The sequence below is a fragment of the Microcaecilia unicolor genome, chromosome 6 (assembly GCF_901765095.1).
Source record: "Microcaecilia unicolor chromosome 6, aMicUni1.1, whole genome shotgun sequence".
Classification (NCBI taxonomy): domain Eukaryota; kingdom Metazoa; phylum Chordata; class Amphibia; order Gymnophiona; family Siphonopidae; genus Microcaecilia; species Microcaecilia unicolor.
This window is the reverse complement of record NC_044036.1, coordinates 297,653,280-297,672,641: the sequence shown is the minus strand read 5'-3', so window position 1 is coordinate 297,672,641 and position 19,362 is coordinate 297,653,280. Positions and strand designations below refer to the sequence as shown.

Below are 19,362 nucleotides of genomic sequence, written 5' to 3'. Positions count from 1 at the left end.
AATTTACACTAAGTTCTGAGGTCTGTTTAATAATGAACCAGCAGTGTAGCCAGACCGCCAATTTTGGTTGGGCCTCAGCCCAAAGAGGTGGGCACAAAAGTTTCTCTCCATTCCCCCCCCCCCCCCCCCCCCCCACATCATCCCCCTGAATTGAAAATATAAATATCTTAGCTGGTGCGGATCCCCAAGCCCCACCAGCTGAAGACTCCCTCTTATGGCCAGAACTCCAAGCTCTGCAGTTAGCAACATGTTCCTGAGCCACTGCCACCACCCCCGGCACCCTGCACATGCTCAGTTTTCGCCATTATAATTACCCATATTCAAGTATATCACCCTATGAGGCATATTTTCAAAGCACTTTGGGAGGCTAAGTTCCATATGTTTCTATGGAACTTTGGGAGGCTAAGTGCTTTGAAAATAAGCCTCTATATGTCTTAAACAATCTAACTGAATAGGACCTGGAAAAATAAAGAGTTGAAAAATAGATGTTGCAAACCCTCAAACATATTTTCATTGAATCAAGCTTTTAGTTTTATTTGTTTTTATTTACTTGAATTTAGTTCATATCTTTTCAATAGTAGCTCAAGGCAAGTTACATTTACATACACTTAGGTATTTTCCTGTCCCCAGAGGGCTTACAATTTAAGTTTTGTACCTGAGGCAATGGACAGTTAAGTGATTTGCCTAAAGTCACAAGGAGCATCAGTAAACTTTGAACCCTGGCTTCTCTAGTTTCTAGGTCTGCTGCTCTAACTACTAGGCTATCCTCTACTTTATGGTTTAGTCAGGACTTAAATGTTAGTAATTAATTAAAATACATTTTACTTGATAGTCAAACAAATAGCACAACAAAAATCAATTGAATTTTGAATATTTCATGGTGTTGCTAGGTGTGCACATATCTTGTTGCTAATGTTTAAAGGGCAAAATTACATTAGCCTAAAGTATGAACCTGGAAAATGGCATGCACACTTTGACATCCTATTTTCATAGGCAGCCAGCAGTATATGAACTGTTTAATCCCATAATCTAAATATGCCTTATACTTTTGCTTCTGTAAGGGGCCAATTTTTTTAACAGAACAATCTACTTGCTCTAAAATAATCCTCTCTATGGGGGATTCATTATTTTAATCCTAGAATCTCTTTCAAAAGTTCACATGTTTTCTTGTGGATGACTTCACGAAGTTTTCTTATGCGCCTGGCACTGGAGGTACCAACAAAACTATTTGGCTTTAGCACTGCCATGCCATTGTGAACATCACCCATGATGATTAGTTGCCCCTCTACGGTGGTCATATTAGGACAAGGACAATTCCAGTCCATGTTTAAAAGTGTGATTTCAAGAGGCTCCTTTCTCAGAAACTTTAAGCCCATTTTTTTCATCTTTTAGAATGTCCTCCACAATAACCAAGGCATGTCCTGACTCTTGATCTTCAGTCAGTTCTATTATGCGTCCAAGAATAACAAAGTCGCTTTTACAGAAGCTTGTTACCAATTTTGGCGAGGTTTGCAAATTTTGCAATATTGATTCTTTGGAAAAGGGCACATATCATCACAGGTTTCTTTACTTACAAAATTGTTCTCATTACCTCCACATCCACCATAAATGAAAGACTGGCATTGCTTCATCAAGTTATTGTATGCCCATCTTGGTTCATAAGCTTTGCAATGGCCTTGAAGAGCTGGGAGGTTACAGATGTTGACTGGCCCATTCATACAGGTTAACATGCAGACCTCATATGTTTCAAAGTGATTAAGTTACTATTACAGTTACCATAAATAAATGTAAAACAATTATTTTCTTTGCGTCATAATACCATCGGGTCTGCTCTTCCCCACAGTCTTCACTGTCTGGTTGTTTCAGGCATTCATCTGTTGGGAAATGGGTTTTGTTTTGGACAGTTTCTTTAGATGAATGTTCTCCTTTGATGACAGATAGTGGAAATTCTGCCCTGAGCAGACCAGCAGTATTTTTTGCAGTACATGTGTAGATTCCAGCATCTTGAAGCTGGGTATTATAGATGACCAACTGAGCAATATTGTTACCACTACATTCCCTCTTACATGATTTGGTCTCAAAATAATGTTTTCTTTACCATCAACTTGTTTCTCCCAAGTGATTTCTGGCTTTGGTCTTCCAGTGATGTCACAAAGAAACTTACCGTTTCTCCTACATAGACTGACTGATGAATGGGATTAGTAATTAGAGCTGGTGGCACAATATCTATGACCGTTGTCTGTAAAGAGACTGTGGTAGGATGAGCTGTGATTTCTGGTGGGGCAGGACTAGTAATTAGGCCATGTCAGATGATACCTGCAAGTAACAACTGTCAGCATAATGCTCTTGGTACAAGCTTCTGCATCCATGTAACACTTGTTGTAATAAGTCAATCCATCTGAGGCACAAGTAAAGCTTGGCTCCTTTTCACATCTATCTTTGCATTTGCAAACAGGCTGCCCATCCCAGATGTCACACACTGAGCCTTGCTGTGTGCACATGAAATGATCACAACTTGCTTCTTTTGGCATACCAACGGGACCTTTCTTTCCCTTGACATCCATGTATCTGGCTGCAACACAACTTTTTGTCCAACATACATTAGGGCAACATTTTTCATAGGTTTCACATTCCTGAAAGAAAACAAAAATTTACATAATCACCATAAGTATGTTTTTAAATGATACAAAAGATTGCTTCTTTTATGTTTCAACAACAATGAACTGCAAAGCATACAAAGTTCCAAAAGAAAAACCACCCAAAAAGTCATTTCCCATACACAGATAAAGTCTGTCATCAAAGTTTTATAAATTTCCCCCCTCACACACACACAAATCCAAGCAGAGCATGCATAAGCCAAAATCCTCCCCAAACAAACCATCCCCCTACCCCCCCCCACCCCAAACAAACTGTCAGATACCAACAGAACTCCAAGGGCCCTTACTCTTGTGGCCGAAGAGTCAAACAAGATTCTAGCATGCAAAATCATGGATGAAACACTATCTGGTCCATTATGCTGCATACTCTTATAACCCCCCCCCCCCCCCCAGGAAGCTGGGCTAATGCTCAAGACAACTTTATGGACTTTGTATCAAACACCTGCACATACTTCACAGATGTCCTTCTCCTAGGAGATATCAATCTGCTCATAGAAGATCCTCACGACCCTATTTATTTATTTAGATTTTGCTCACACCTTTTTCAGTAGTAGCTCAAGGTGAGTTACATTTAGGTACTCTGGATATTTCTCTGTCCCAGGAGGGCTCACAATCTAAGTTTGTACCTGAGGCAATGGAGGGTTAAGTGACTTGCCCAAGATCACAAGGAGCAGCAGTGGGATTTGAACCAGCCACCTCTGGATTGCAAGACTGGTGCTCTAACGACTTGGCCACTCCTCCACTCTAATATTACAAACTTAATCACCTTCCTTAACCAATAAAACTTCAAAACACCACAAGCCATATCATCACACACCAAAGGCCATCAACTAGATATACTAGCCTACAGGCTCTTAAACAACCACCACATCCTAGAAAACCATGTAATCTTGGAGGATGTAATGGGTCAGTTCAGCAAGCTGAAGAGTAGTAAATCACCGGGACCTGATGGTATTCATCCCAGAGTATTAATAGAACTAAAAAATGAACTTGCGGAGCTACTGTTAGAAATATGCAACCTGTCCCTAAAATCGAGTGTAGTACCGGAAGACTGGAGGGTAGCCAATGTTACTCCGATTTTTAAGAAGGGTTCCAGAGGAGATCCGGGAAATTATAGACCGGTGAGTCTGACGTCGGTGCCGGGCAAGATGGTGGAGGCTATTATTAAGAATAAAATTGCAGAGCATATACAAAAACATGGACTGATGAGACAAAGTCAGCACGGATTTAGTGAAGGGAAGTCTTGCCTCACCAATCTAATGCATTTTTTTGAGGGGGTAAGCAAACATGTGGACAATGGGGAGCCGGTTGATATTGTATATCTGGATTTTCAGAAGGTGTTTGACAAAGTGCCGCACGAAAGACTCCTGAAGAAATTGCAGAGTCATGGAATCGGAGGTAGGGTATTATTATGGATTAAGAACTGGTTGAAAGATAGGAAGCAGAGAGTAGGATTGCGTGGCCAGTATTCTCAGTGGAGGAGGGTAGTTAGTGGGGTCCCGCAGGGGTCTGTGCTGGGTCCGTTGCTTTTAATGTATTTATAAATGACCTAGAGATGGGAATAACTAGTGAGGTAATTAAATTCGCCGATGACACAAAATTATTCAGGGTCGTCAAGTCGCAGGAGGAATGTGAACGATTACAGGAGGACCTTGCGAGACTGGGAGAATGGGCGTGCAAGTGGCAGATGAAGTTCAATGTTGACAAGTGCAAAGTGATGCATGTGGGTAAGAGGAACCCGAATTATAGCTACGTCTTGCAAGGTTCCACGTTAGGAGTTACGGATCAAGAAAGGGATCTGGTGTCGTCGTCGATGATACGCTGAAACCTTCTGCTCAGTGTGCTGCTGCGGCTAGGAAAGCGAATAGAATGTTGGGTGTTATTAGGAAGGGTATGGAGTCCAGGTGTGCGGATGTTATAATGCCGTTGTATCGCTCCATGGTGCGACCGCACCTGGAGTATTGTGTTCAGTACTGGTCTCCGTATCTCAAAAAAGATATAGTAGAATTGGAAAAGGTACAGCGAAGGGCGACGAAAATGATAGTGGGGATGGGACGACTTTCCTATGAAGAGAGGCTGAGAAGGCTAGGGCTTTTCAGCTTGGAGAAGAGACGGCTGAGGGGAGATATGATAGAAGTGTATAAAATAATGAGTGGAACGGATCGGGTGGATGTGAAGCAACTGTTCACGCTATCCAAAAATACTAGGACTAGAGGGCATGAGTTGAAGCTACAGTGTGGTAAATTTAAAACGAATTGGAGAAAATTTTTCTTCACCCAACGTGTAATTAGACTCTGGAATTCGTTGCTGGAGAACGTGGTACGGGCGGTTAGCTTGACGGAGTTTAAAAAGGGGTTAGATAGATTCCTAAAGGACAAGTCCATAGACCGCTATTAAATGGACTTGGAAAAATTCCGCATTTTTAGGTATAACTTGTCTGGAATGTTTTTACGTTTGGGGAGCGTGCCAGGTGCCCTTGACCTGGATTGGCCACTGTCGGTGACAGGATGCTGGGCTAGATGGACCTTTGGTCTTTCCCAGTATGGCACTACTTATGTACTTATGTAAGAAGTGCTATGGACAGACCACAGCAAACTCACACTCACCCTCCAATGGAAAGAAAATGGTAAGAAAGGAAACTAAAAACACCACACAAAATTAAAACCAGAGGGAAGGTGGACAACAATAATTTCTGGTCAAATGCACAGAATGAACAAACAGAAATAACACCTAATGCCACTCATTTCCTGAGTAACTGGGATGAAGTAAGCAAAAATACACTAAACAAAATAGCACTACTCAAAACAAAAATAAGAAGCAAAAAACAGTCTCGTCCCTGATTCAAGGATGTACTACTAGAGATGAAAAAAAACTGTGAAAACTGGGAAGAAACTGGGCTAAAAACAAAATAGACCTGAATAAAATTACATGCAGGAAAGCCCTAAGAATGTACAAACACAACATTAAGAAAGCCAAAGTAGAACACTGCAATATATACGGAGACACAGAACAGACCAACACGAAAATAGAATATGAACTCATGAACAACCTGCTAAACACCCAAAACCTACTGACATCAAATGAATTACCACCAACAGCAGATGAGCTCGCACAATACTTTGAATGAAAAATAACAAAAGTAAGATAAACCCTTGGTGCACCGCAAACATCCCTCACAGAATTCTTACCTGAACACAAAACCAACAATGATCATATCAAGGCAGACAGAATCTGGTCATCCTTTAAAATACCAACAACCAAATTAGTCAAAACAATGTTAAAGTATGCACATGTTAAATGCCAACTAGACAGCTGCCCAAACTATATGATAAAAAATCCACCAGACTGGTTCATCCAATGCTACACGGAACACATAGAATACATATTCACGAATGGTCATAGAATACATGTTTGCGAATGGTCATTTCCCCTTGGATAAGGACATCATCATACTCACCCCAATCCCCAATAATGCCACAAACAAGATCAGCGCTATTACAAGCTACAGGCCAGTGGCCTCAATTCCACTATTGACCAAACGATGGCGGGTCTAGTAGCACAACAACTAACAGAATATTTGATGTAAGTCCTCGCTACTCCACAACTCCCAATCAAGGTTCAGCCCACTACACAGTACGGAGACTGTCATAACCACACTGATAACAACATTCAGAAAATTGATAAGCCAAGGCCAGAAAATATTACTACTACAATTTGATATGTCGAGTGCCTTTGATGTAGTAGACCACACAATATTAATGATCCTGCTGGACACATGGGAATCAGTGGAGCAGCAGCATCTTGGATAAATGGATTCCTGAAGATGAGATCATATATAGTAAAAATGTTTAACCTGCTTTCAGCCCCCTGGATCCCAGAATGTGGAGTGCCACAAGGCTCACCAATATTGCCTATACTAATCAATGTTATGATAGCACCACTTGGAAAGAAACTAGAGAAAATTCAATCCATATATATATAAGCTGATGACATCACCACGTATATACCGTTCGAGAACAATATCACAGAGATATCATCAGAAAGGGTAAAAAAAAGGTATGGACCTTATGGAAGGCTGGGCCAACACCTTAAAACTCAAACTAAACAGAGACAAAAACCAAACTACTGGTACTATCCAGCCCACATAATCCCAATTCTTACCAAAATCTAACAACATACCCTATTGAAGAACAACTAAAAATACTAGGAATCATCTTTGACAAACACCTATCTTATGAAAATCAAGTCTCAGCAGGGACATCAAAGAGTTTCAAAACTCTATAGAAACTGAGGAGGAAAAGAGAATATTTTCACAGACAAATTCCGTCTTATAGCACAATTTCTGATACTACCACAGCTGGACTATTCCAACGCAGCATACATAGGATGCAAAGGTAATGTACTAAAATCACTGCAGACCATCCAAAATATGGCAGTAAGACATATTCAAAAAATCAAAATACGAGAAAGTAACTCCACTGCTTATATTGCTGGTGTCACATCCTTCGCTCCCTTTGGCTGCTCCTCTGCAGGAAGCAAGGGCTGGGAGGAAGGACCCGCAGCCAGAGAGGACTTACCCAACGGTTCCCCGGATGAACGCCTGTCTCGAGTGCAGTCAGGGCCGAGCCAGTGTCCCTTGCGGCGATGGCCGGCCATTCTGAGGCCGAGGCTGAGAGCCAGGACCCGTCGCAGCGGTGGCCACCTTGTCCGGGGCCAGGCCCGTAGGCCGGCGATCGCGGCTTCCGGGCTATCGGTCGCCGGCTGCAGAGCCCGCGCTTGCACCAGCTGGGAAGATGGCGCCGAGACGAGATGGCCGGCGTTTTCTCCACATTCGGGCGTGGGAACCCGAAGCTCCGCCTCAGAGGAACCAGATTGGATGCCGGTACTGTAGTCCCGCCTGGGAGGCCAGACGGAACCAACCAGAGGGATTTCTGCAGTAGCCGAGTTCCGATTGGCCGGCCATGTCGGCTGGGGCTGGCGGTTGAATGCTGACAGTATTTAAGGAGCAGGGCTGGAACAGGACGTTGCTTCAGGTTCTGTTTCCCGAGGCCAGTCTTCGTGTGCTCCTGTTCTCTGTGCGTTCCCTTGTTCTCCTGGTTTGACCTTTGGACTGTTACTGGACAACCCTGATAGCTGCCTGCCCTGACTTGTTGCCTGTTTTTGGACTACTCTGATAGCCGCCTACCTTGACCTGTTGCCTGTTTCTGGACTTCTCTGATTTGCCACCTGCCCTCCCCGCTCCCGTTCCAGTGCTGGGTCAGTCCGTCAACCCCGCGGTTCCGGAAGTCCCGTTGGCCGCCTGCAGCTGGGGCTCAACCCCCGTGAACGGTGGTCGCTGCGGGTGAAGACTTGGGGTTGCCCGGCTGTCCTCTGAGGTCCTCGGGGCCTTGCGGGACCTAAGGGCTCACCTTCTTCCCAGACAGACAGGAACCTGAAGCCATGGCTCGCCAACGCAACCCGATCTACGAGACCTGGCTAAGATTCTCCACCAGCAGCAGGAGCAGTTGAACGCTCTGTCGGGGGCCCTGCAGAATGTCTGCTCTCAGTTAACCACGGTCCAGGTGCAGCACCAGGCCGCTGCAGGGGCTCCCCGTCAGGGAGGGTCCTTCCCGGGACCTCGGTTCCCTGAGCCTACTCGGTTTGATGGTGTCCCTGGAAGCTGCCGGGGGTTCCTCAACCAGTGCAACTTGTACTTTAAAATGCAACCAGAGGCTTTTGCCTCAGACCAGGTAAAGGCGGCCTATGTTATTTCTTTGCTAACTGGACGAGCACTAGCCTGGGCGTCTCCGCTATGTGAACAACAAGATCCACTTTTGGATAACTACGCGGAGTTCCAGCGCCGGTTCCGCATGGTGTTTGATCTTCCAGGAAGGCCGTCTTCCGCCGCTTCCGAGCTGCGGCGGATTCAGCAGGGCAAAGGGACCGTGGCGGACTATGCTATCTGGTTTCGGACTCTGGCGACAGAATTGCGCTGGAATCAGGAGTCCCTATCCGCTATCTTCCTGGAGGGACTTCAGGATCGGATCAAGGACGAGCTGGCCGGTCGGGAGGTTCCGGGGCAGCTGGATGCCTTGATCTCGCTCTGTGTTCGGGTGGATACCCGATTCCAGGAAAGGGCTAGAACCCATGCCGACCGGCGGAGGGGGTCCGTAGGCGGGCCCAGCCTAGTCGGGTACTCTCCCTTCGACGGGGCTCCAGAGGGCCGAGGGAGGTTTCCGAGGAGCCTATGGTCATTGGCCGTCAACGGTTAACCCCGTCTGAGAGGACTCAACGCTCCGGGGCAGCTTTGCCTGTATTGCGGCGAGGCCGGTCACTTCATCAGCAATTGCCTCGCACAGCCGGGAAACGCTATTCCCAAGGGGCCATAAGGGGAGGGGTCTTGGGGCACTCAAATCCCCTACCAGACAATTTGATTACTCTCCCGGTGACCCTGCGGTGGCAGGAGACGGTGGTTCACACCCGAGCCTTGTTGGATTCCGGGGCAGGGGGAAATTTTATTAGTCAGGAACTCCAGCGGCAGATGGGATGGCCTATACTGCCCTATCCTCCCGCCTTGCAGGTGACGTCCATCCAGGGAATGGCGTTACCCCAGTCTATCACTGAGGTGACCCCATTCCTGGGGCGCCAAGTGGGGGAAGACCATCGTGAGGAGGCTCAATTTCTGATTCTGCCCTGTACCATTCATCCCGTGGTGCTGGGCCTGCCCTGGTTACGGCGTCACACCCCTGTGATAGATTGGACTCTAGGAAAGATTCAAGCCTGGGGTGGCGCCTGCCCCGAGACCTGTCTGAGGGGTCGGGAGTCCAGCTGCCCCGCGGTGGTGGCCACTCCTAGAACCATGCCAGTCTGTCAAGCTGCTCTGCCAGAAGAGTACCGGGACTTCGCTGATGTGTTCAATCCCGTGGAAGCGGACGTGCTACCCCCACATCGGTCCTTTGATTGAGCTATTAATTTGATGACCGGCAAGATGCCACCGCGGGGCCGACTCTACACGTTATCCCCAGAGGAATCGAAGGTCATGCAAACCTACATCCGAGAGAATCTCCAGAAGGGGTTCATTTGCCCCTCCACGTCCCCTGCCGGGGCAGGATTCTTTTTTGTGACCAAGAAGGATGGCTCCTTGAGGCCTTGTATCGACTACCGGGGTCTAAATGCCATCACTGTAAAGGACCGATATCCTCTGCCCCTTATCCTGGAGTTGTTTGATCGGCTGCAGGGGGCCCAGATCTTTACCAAGTTGGACCTCCGTGGGGCCTACAACTTGGTCCATATCCGGCAGGGGGACGAATGGAAAACTGCATTCAACATGCACGAGGGGCTCTTTGAATACCGGGTGATGCCCTTCGGCCTGTGCAACGCTCCAGCGGTGTTCCAAAGGTTCATGAACTTCGCCCTTGAAGACCTGCTTTATTCTACTGTAATCGTATACCTGGACGACATCCTGATTTTCTCTAAAGATCCCCAGGAGCATGCGGCCCACGTTCGGACCGTCCTCTAGCGCTTGCGGCAGTACCGCTTGTTTGCCAAACTCAGCAAATGCTCTTTCCACCATCAGACTTTGCCTTTTTTAGGACATATTCTCTTACCTGGGGGTCTGCGGATGGATCCAGACAAACTCCGCGCTATCCGGGAGTGGCCCCAACCCCAAGGCCTGAAGGCGCTGCAACGGTTCCTGGGGTTTGCTAATTATTACCGTCAATTTATTCCCCATTATTCTCAATTGACGGCTCCGTTGACAGCACTCACTAAGAAGCATGCGGATGTCAAGAACTGGCCGGCCGAGGCGCACACAGCGTTCAGTCAGTTGAAGAAAGCATTTGAATCCGCTCCCATCGTTCAGGTCCCGGATCCGGACAAACCTTTTACGGTAGAGGTGGACGCCTCTGCTTTGGGTGCCGGGGCTGTTCTCTCTCAAGTTAACGCCAAGAGCCGGCGCCAACCCTGTTTCTTCTTCTCCCGGAAGTTTTCCCCAGCGGAGCGCAACTATACCGTAGGGGATAGAGAACTGCTAGCTTTGAAGTTAGCTCTGCAAGAGTGGAGACATCTGCTGGAAGGGGCAGAGCATCGATTTACAGTGATTACGGATCACAAGAATCTTTTGTATCTGCAGGAGGCACAAAGGTTGAATCCGCGGCAGGCCCGCTGGTCGTTGTTCTTCGCCAGGTTCCGGTTTCAACTAGTGTTCCAGTCGGCTGCGCAAAACACCCCTGCAGACTCCCTCTCCAGAGCCTTTCGAAGTTCCAGAGGACCTCGAGGAACCTCATCCTATGTTGGATCCGGCTTGCCTCTGTGCGGCCCCGGGTGGGGTCACCCCAACGTGGGAATTCGTGCCTCCGCAGAACCGGGAAAAGGTAATGCACTGGGGACACTCGTCTATGTGGGCTGGACACTTCGGGTTTCAAAAAACCCTCCATCTTATTACTCGACAGTACCGATGGCCTCGTATGAACCAAGATATCCTTCAGTTTGTCACGACCTGCCCCACCTGTGCCCGGACCAAGTCTGTTGTGGGGCGCCCCTGGGGGGATCTGCAGCCCTTGCCCATTCCTGCAGCCCCCTGGGAAGAACTGTCTATGGACTTCATTACGGATCTCCCCGCTCCCAGGGGCACACAGTAATTTGGGTGGTTCTCCCGTATGGCGCACTTTGTTCCCCTGCCGGGGCTTCCGTCGGCAGCACTGTTAGCCCAGCACTTCATCCAGCACATCTTCCGGCTCCATGGGCTACCAGTCAGGATCATCAGCGACCGGGGAGCCCAGTTCACTTCGCGATTCTGGAGAGCCCTGTGTTACGCCCTGGGGATCGTCACCCATTTCTCCTCTGCCTACCATCCCCAGACCAACGGGATGGTCGAGCGGATTAACCAGACGCTAAAGGGATTCTTGCGGGCTTTTGTCAACAGGCGGCAAGACAACTGGGCATCTCTTCTACCTTGGGCCGAGTTCGCCTATAACCACAGTGAACACTCTGCTTCCGGGCAATCTCCATTCTTCATTGTATACGGACAACATCCGCGGCTTCCTCCGCCCATTCCCTCTGACTCCTCTATGCCCCTGGTTACTCAAACCCTTGCTGGCCTGCGGGAAGTCTGGAACATGGCCCGAGAACAACTACAGAAAGCAGCCGCCAGGTATAAGTCGTTTGCAGACCGGCACCGGCGCCCCGCCCCGGTCCTTCAGCCGGGGCAAAAGGTATGGCTGAGTACTAAATACCTGAGGCTCCGGGTGCCCTCCCGGAGGCTGGGGCCGCGGTTCATCGGGCCATTCATGGTCCAGTCTCGGATCGGAGCTGTGACATACCGCCTGCGGTTACCTAGAGCGCTACGAATGCATAATGCCTTCCATGTTTCGCTGCTGAAGGTCTTTCGGGGGTCTAAGTGGCATCCACAGGGTAAAGAGCCAGTTGTTCCAGAGGCTGACCCCGATCCTGAGTACGAAGTTGAAGAAATCTTAGACTTCAAGAGGCGCCGGGGAAAGCTGCTCTACCTGTTATCATGGAAGCATTTCGGTCCCGACAACAACTCCTGGGAGCCAGCCACCAATGTACATGCCCCAGAGTTGGTACGGGCCTTCCATGATCGTTATCCTCAGAAACCAGGACCCAGAAAGAAGGGGGCATCCGGGGAGGATAATGTCACATCCTTCGATCCCTCCGGCTGCTCCTCTGCGGGAAGCAAGGGCCGGGAGGAAGGACCCGCAGTCAGAGAGGACTTACCCAACGGTTCCCCGGATGAACGCCTGTCTCGAGTGCAGTCAGGGCCGAGCCAGTGTCCCTTGCAGCGATGGCCGGCCATTCTGAGGCCGCGGCTGAGAGCCAGGACCCGTCGCAGCGGTGGCCGCCTTGTCCGGGGCCGGGCCCGTAGGCCGGCGATCACAGCTTCCGGGCTATCGGTCGCCAGCTGCGGAGTCCGTGCTTGCACCAGCTGGGAAGATGGCGCCGAGACGCGATGGCCGGCGTTTTCTCCACATTCGGGCGTGGGAACCCGAAGCTCCGCCTCAGAGGAACCAGATTGGGTTGCCGGTACTGTAGTCCCGCCTGGGAGGCCGGACGGAACCAACCAGAGGGATTTCTGCAGTAGCCGAGTTCCGATTGGCTGGCCATGTCGGCTGGGGCTGGGCGGTTGAATGCTGACAGTATTTAAGGTAACAAAAATAATCCCAGCGTTATGCCTAGGTACTTATCAAATAACTACTCTTCTACCAAGAGACCAGGCTGGTGGATACGGGAGTACTATTAAAGAAGGACTGCTCTTTTAAACTATTGTTTGATACAGTACTCCTTGGATGGTTATTGTTTTGAATTTTTGGAGGGCTCTCAGAGTATTAACTCACCCTATAACACGAGAATTTGCCCAACATCTGTGCATCTCATTGGGTGGTTGAGCATCTCAATCATAGAGCCTCTCCGTGGTTTTTTATTCTTTTTTTATTTGAATACGTGTTCCCTTCACGAAAACCACAATAGTGCTCAAACACTTCAAAAAATGTATTAAAAGTAACAGTCCAGCAAGTATCTCTTGTGCCACTATCCCTCTTGTAAGGTTTTATTGACTAATTCATAGTTCATATATTCGAGAGGCACTGAAAAGAATATTTAAATTCACTTATCTTATCGTGAGCTTCTTCAGTAATTCTATTAAATCCCCATCCGCTTCTTAAGTGGATCCAGTGTGGGTTATTTCCAATGATTATATTCCACCACAGTATTTAAGGAGCAGGGCTGGAACAGGACGTTGCTTCAGGTTCTGTTTCCTGAGGCCAGTCTTCGTGTGCTCCTGTTCTCTGTGCGTTCCCTTGTTCTCCTGGTTTGACCTTTGGACTGTTACTGGACAACCCTGATAGCTGCCTGCCCTGACTTGTTGCCTGTTTTTGGACGACTCTGATAGCCGCCTACCTTGACCTGTTGCCTGTTTCTGGACTTCTCTGATTTTCCACCTGCCCTCCCCGCTCCCAGTGCTGGGTCAGTCCGTCAACCCCGCGGTTCCGGAAGTCCCGTTGGCCGCCTGCAGCTGGGGGCTCAACCCCCGGTGAACGGCGGTCGCCGCGGGTGAAGACTTAGGGTTGCATGGCTGTCCTCTGAGGTCCTTCGGGGCCTTGCGGGACCTAAGGGCTCACCTTCTTCCCAGACAAGACAGCTGGTTCCCAATCAAAGCTAGATTATTCTTTAAAGCTAGCACTTTAATTTTTAAAATACTGTTTGGCATGTCTCCTGACTACATGTTAAACCTGACTGAGCTATCACCAAAAAACACAAGCCCAGAAACCAGGAGCTACCTATTACTCCACCTACCCAACTGCAGAAACATCACATACAAATCCATCTACACCAGAGGATTCAGCTACCTGGGCACCAAGTGGTGGAACTCAATTCCCAAGGCCATAAGAAGCATCAACAATTACCTCCAATTCAGAAAAGAACTAAAAACATACCTTTTCAAGAAAGTTTATGGTTAATCTCATAAGCACAAATGTTCCACAACATATGTAACCGAATACTAATAATGTAATCATGTAACAATCGTAAGCCACAATGAACCGAAACTTGTTTTTGGATAATTGTGGGATATAAGAATAAATAAATAAATAACCACCACCACCACCACCCCCCCCCCCCACACACACACACACGCACCCTAATTCAAACAAACAGATGTTCCCCCTTGGGTGTACTCCCTATCTGAACAACTAAGCAAAACAAATAGCCATTTTATAAGGAATTAAGTAACAGTCTACACCCTCTGAGACTCAAACTATGCAGATAAGCTTCCTACACCATTAAAAAGGTCTTCTGTTTCAAGGACCCCCTGGCTGCTCCTGCTTCCCAGCAATGTCTAGTATTGAAGAATACATTTTCTAGTTATCAGGCATAATTAATTTCCTTTAAGAACAAAAGCAAAGGGCAGGGTGTACACAAGAGGGTAGAACATGGGCAGGCTATGTGCGTGTCTCCCAGTTACACACGTCTTTGCTGCATTTAGAAATACTCAGTTATGTCAATGGCTGGTTTAACTGTGGGCACCTAAATGTAAGGCACATCAATGCTAGATTATGCTAATATTCTAAAATGGAATCTGGGCACTCTGAAATATATGTTCTGCGCACAGCAGAGGCACCACTTATAGATTTGCCTACTTAATCTCTCTGCTATTGCCTTATGCTTCCTGAGTGCCAGTCCTAACCCTCAAACATCTAGTGGTCCAACTGATTCTATCACTAGTTTCTTGCTTCAAATGTACCCAGGGCTAGATTAAGGTCAACTGATGCCCTAAGCACAGCCCAACAATGGTGCCCTCCTTCACCTCACTTTTTAATAGTGCTGTCTGTTTGGCCTTCCTTCCGTCTTTTTGAATATGTGGAATATATTGAGGTCTAGGCTTCCATGATGGTACTTTTGAACCTGATGTAAACTTCTGATCTTTGCAGCTGTTCCTCTAGGTTTGTTTGTTTTTTTAATTATCATTTTCCTTATGTTATCATAGTCTATGTTTTGAAAGTTAAATGTAGCAGATTTACTGTGTGTACTTATTCCAGTTATTAAATTTGATTATGCTATGATCACTGTTGCCAAGTGGCCCTGACACTGTTACCTCTTGTACCAAATTCTAGATCTAGACAGGACTAGATCTAGAATTTTCCCCTCTTGTTACTTCCTGAACCAGCAGGTCCATGCAGCAGTCACCTATTATATCTAGGAACTTACCTCCCTTGCATGCCCTGATGTTACATTTATCCAGTCTAAAAAAATCCGCTGTAAATGCTATATATTTTAACTCTTCAATTAAATAAAGTCACCAAAACACTTGCTTTTGACGCTTCATTCAAATCAGATCTTTCATGAATTCAAATAGAATAGTTTTATAGACAATGTCTGCAAATGTTCAATATTCTCAATATACTTTGCTTCCTTCCAGTCAAAACGTCAATTGCACTACCAGCCAAAAAACTTTTTGTAACTCCATCTCTGAAAAATTTCAGTCCACAGAGATTTGTAAATCCAATTCCCTGTTTTGCAAAATTGCTGCATCAGGGGGAGAAATCCACTGTTCATATTTGCGGCTTTCAAAATGGTTGCAGAGGGGAACAAGGCCACCCAGATTTAAAACTGTGACATCACCATTCTCCTCCTACTTCCTTTCAATACACCAATCAAAAGTACACTGTCCATTCTTTCATAGTGTCCAAACTCCAATGCGCCACAGTACCAAAATAGAAAATCAGTCTCTGTTTGTGCTTTATCAAATGGCGTCAAATATATCCAAGGTGCTCAGAAAGCTGTAATTGTTCCAAAACAATACAGCATAAAGAATCAAAAGCATGATCAAATTATATACAATATGCCACCAGTGTAAACATTTACATTTAATACAGTGGTGATGTTCAGTTAGTTTGGTCTTTAAAGGGCAAGACATTTGTCCAACGTATAATAAACCACAGGGACACTATCAAATAAATTACATAAGCTAATTGACAAGTTGTAGATTTTTCAATTTTTTGCCTGTCAAAGTGAGATGGACAGCAGTCACTAAATTTATGATGAGTGGCAACAGCAGGCAGTGATAGCAGTCAAATGATGCTCACTGTGCAGTATACTTATAACATGTTCAATTTTGGTACATTATTTTTCTGTTCAGAAAGTATTAAGTCAGTTTAGAGAGTAAATACTGCCAGAAATTTCAAACATAGGAGAGCTACATATCAACACATTAAGGCTAATTAGGAAAATTGCATTCATCAGGTAAGCTATTCTCCATTTCTGCATCGTCTGCTTCTAACTCCATGCTTAACATCTTACTGTGCTGTTTGTCTGGAACAGCCTTCATAATTTGGCACTAGAGAGTTGATTGGGACAGAAATGTTACCTGTCCCCGCCCGTTCCCACAGGAATCTAACCCGCCCCCAATGGAATCTCCTCTATCCCCATCCCCTGTACTAAAATAGCCCAACTTAACAGTAGCCCATGCTGACAACTTCCTCTCTCAGTGCTTATAGGGATTTCAATGCTATCAACTATATCCATTAATTCTTTTTTTAGTGCTATTATAATTGCTAAGCTAGCTTAGAAACACAAGGAAAGGCTAGGTAGGTTGGCCTGGCACCACACTTCTGCGGGAACCCCACAGGACCTACATCTATCCCTGCAGAGCTGGAGGGGATTCCTGCGGGAATCCCATGGACTTGGAGGAGATCCCTGTGGGATTCCTCGCTGGCTTCCTGCTAACTCCGCTCCCATGCAGCTATTTGGCACATCATGCTTGTTCTCTTTCTAGTCATATTCCAGAACCTACCTCTATACCTATGATTTTGATTTAAAATGTTGACCCTAGCTTTTTAGGATGTTAACCTTCTTGATTTTAACCGTTTACTGTAACAAATATATTTCCTGAACCCTCTTGTTTTGTCCCTGTCCTTTTTTTTTTTTTATTGATCAAATAATTCTCTTTGCTCTGTTTTTTTCTCTCCAGCTCATTTGGAACAAGACTGGGATCTGGCCTCATGAACCTTTTCTCACACTACTAGGGAGATTTACTTTCCTCTCCCAACAAACATATTTAGTTGGTCCACTGCAGCAACCATCCTGGCTGTGGGTTATGCAGCCTGGGTCTGCTTAGAACCTTACAACCATGGTCTCTAATTTTGACCATCTAGCCTTCACTCCCACACAATGACTACCACTCCCTCCACAACATCCCGAGTCCCAGACAACCCAGGAAGCAGAAGTATGAATCTCTAATTGAATGAGGGACCTTGTTCAGTTTAGTTTCAGTGGTTGGTATACCACCTTTCAACCTTTTTAAGGATGCTGCAGAACAGTTCACAAATTTATACCAATTATAAAAAGAAAGAAATTATGACATCTAAAGAAGCAAGGAAAGGAGAGAAAGGCATTGGTATTACCCCCCATTTCCCCCACACCATGCCCTTCAGGACTCACGACAAATTTTGAAACAAGTGTGATTTGGTTCACCTCTTAGGTTGTGGGGCAAAGGGTTCTAATGTAAAGGGCAATAATAAGAAAAGGAAAATTGTTGTATCAAGTTGATGACTTGAGGGAGGCAGGAGTGCCAGCTGGTTATTGTGTTGTGAGCGTACAAGGAACATTGTGTACAGCACATTTCAGCCAGAGGACAGGCCTGATCTAGCTGCTGTAAGCTCCATGGAACAGGACTTTCTTATTTGTATCTCTATAGTGCTCTGTATGTCTGATGATATATAAATAAGTGGTGATGGTAGATCTTTTCCTCTGCACTCTCATCAGCAGAACTTGAAGTAATAGTCTAAAGCTAATCTATTCTAAAACAGTCCTTTCCCCACAGATATTTAAAAATCTTAAACCTGAGTGTTCAAAAAAAAAAAAAGGAAGTTTCAAGACTCAAACCTTGGTAGCATCTTGCATAGAGGGTGTTTTTTTGAAGGAGTCTCCAGCTCGCCACCACCAGACCTGTATGTAATAATTAAACTAATTTCACCAGACAAAATGTGAGAGCTCACCAATAATTCATAGTATAGCAATATATTTAACACCTAAACTAACATGCTATCCAGAGCCAGAAAAGTCATTTAGCTAGCATTATAATAGTTACATCCCAATAATTCATAACAATTAAAAAGAGACATGCTATTTCCCATACATAGATTGTTGCTTACCTGGTCTGCTTCACACTCCCTCTTGCAGGTGCTCTGGGCATCCACCCATAGGTTGGGATTCATATCATTTGGACATAGCCCAGCATGAGAATACCTTATGGGAGGCAATGTTTTACACTTTAAAGGAATATCCAACAGCAACAGAAGAGTCATCTTCCACAATAGGATCCACATCTGACAAAACAACACCCACAACATCTCAGAACTTCTCCAATGTGAGATCTTGTTGCTTTGAATTTCAAGCCTGGAGCATATTTGCCCTTAGAAAAATCAGCAGTCCTTCCTCTTTTTGTTAATTCAGTCTAGTCTGGACTGCATTGGATTAAAGGGTTTATAAAGTTAACACCTTAGTTTAAGAAAAAAAAATGTTAATACTTAGTGTACAGTTTGTTAAATTTATGCCCATGATCTGCTCCAAAAGTCAGAAAAAAGTGAACTTGATTTCTTTGACACATTTTCTTGCTTGGGTGGCAGCCGCAGATTTCTTACAGGAAAAAAGCTGGAAAAAAAAAGCTGGAAAGAGTTTAAAGGGTTGGACCTAGCACGGTAGGACACCTGCATGTTTCTGAATTTAAGGGGGCCTTCTTAACCCCTAGGCCTAAACTGGTTTCCTGCACTGAGAATGGTATTTACTTATGAATGGCTGCTTTTTAAATTACATGAAGCTAGAAGTGGGACTTCTTCCAAGGAAATGTATGGTACTTATTTAAAACCATTCAATAAAATGGAAAAATGCAGCATATTTCTCTCTTTTGTTACATATTTCCACTATTTTTCTGCATTTTTTTTAACACTGAATAATTTCAGTATGAGTTACAGTGCTGAAACCTTCTGAAATTCATAAGGGCTTATTGAATTCCTTAGTGCCCTCAGGGGACCTTAATCCTACTATTGCTGATCTTTAAAAACATAGTAAGAGTTCCATACTCTGGAACCACACATGTACAGTATTTTGTATAAAAATTAAATTCCAGCAAGATTTATGATAATTGTATACATTGTAAGGGGATTTATAATTCATTAGCAGTGCTGTGCTACTATTGCTTCTGTTATTATGGAAT

General features: G+C 45.7%; 1 protein-coding gene across 1 annotated transcript in view; it reads right to left on the bottom strand.

The window, feature by feature from the left end:
- Nucleotides 1-691: 691 nt before the first annotated feature.
- The window catches only part of LOC115473208 (WAP, Kazal, immunoglobulin, Kunitz and NTR domain-containing protein 2-like), a 30,177-nt gene continuing 11,506 nt past the window's right edge, over nt 692-19,362 (bottom strand). The window contains 10 exon segments of the mRNA XM_030207978.1: nt 692-1,379; nt 1,381-1,502; nt 1,505-1,759; nt 1,762-1,803; nt 1,806-2,045; nt 2,048-2,161; nt 2,164-2,293; nt 2,295-2,633; nt 18,033-18,095; nt 18,302-18,475. Coding sequence (XP_030063838.1) covers nt 1,125-1,379; nt 1,381-1,502; nt 1,505-1,759; nt 1,762-1,803; nt 1,806-2,045; nt 2,048-2,161; nt 2,164-2,293; nt 2,295-2,633; nt 18,033-18,095; nt 18,302-18,475 — 1,734 coding nt within the window. The 3' untranslated portion in view covers nt 692-1,124.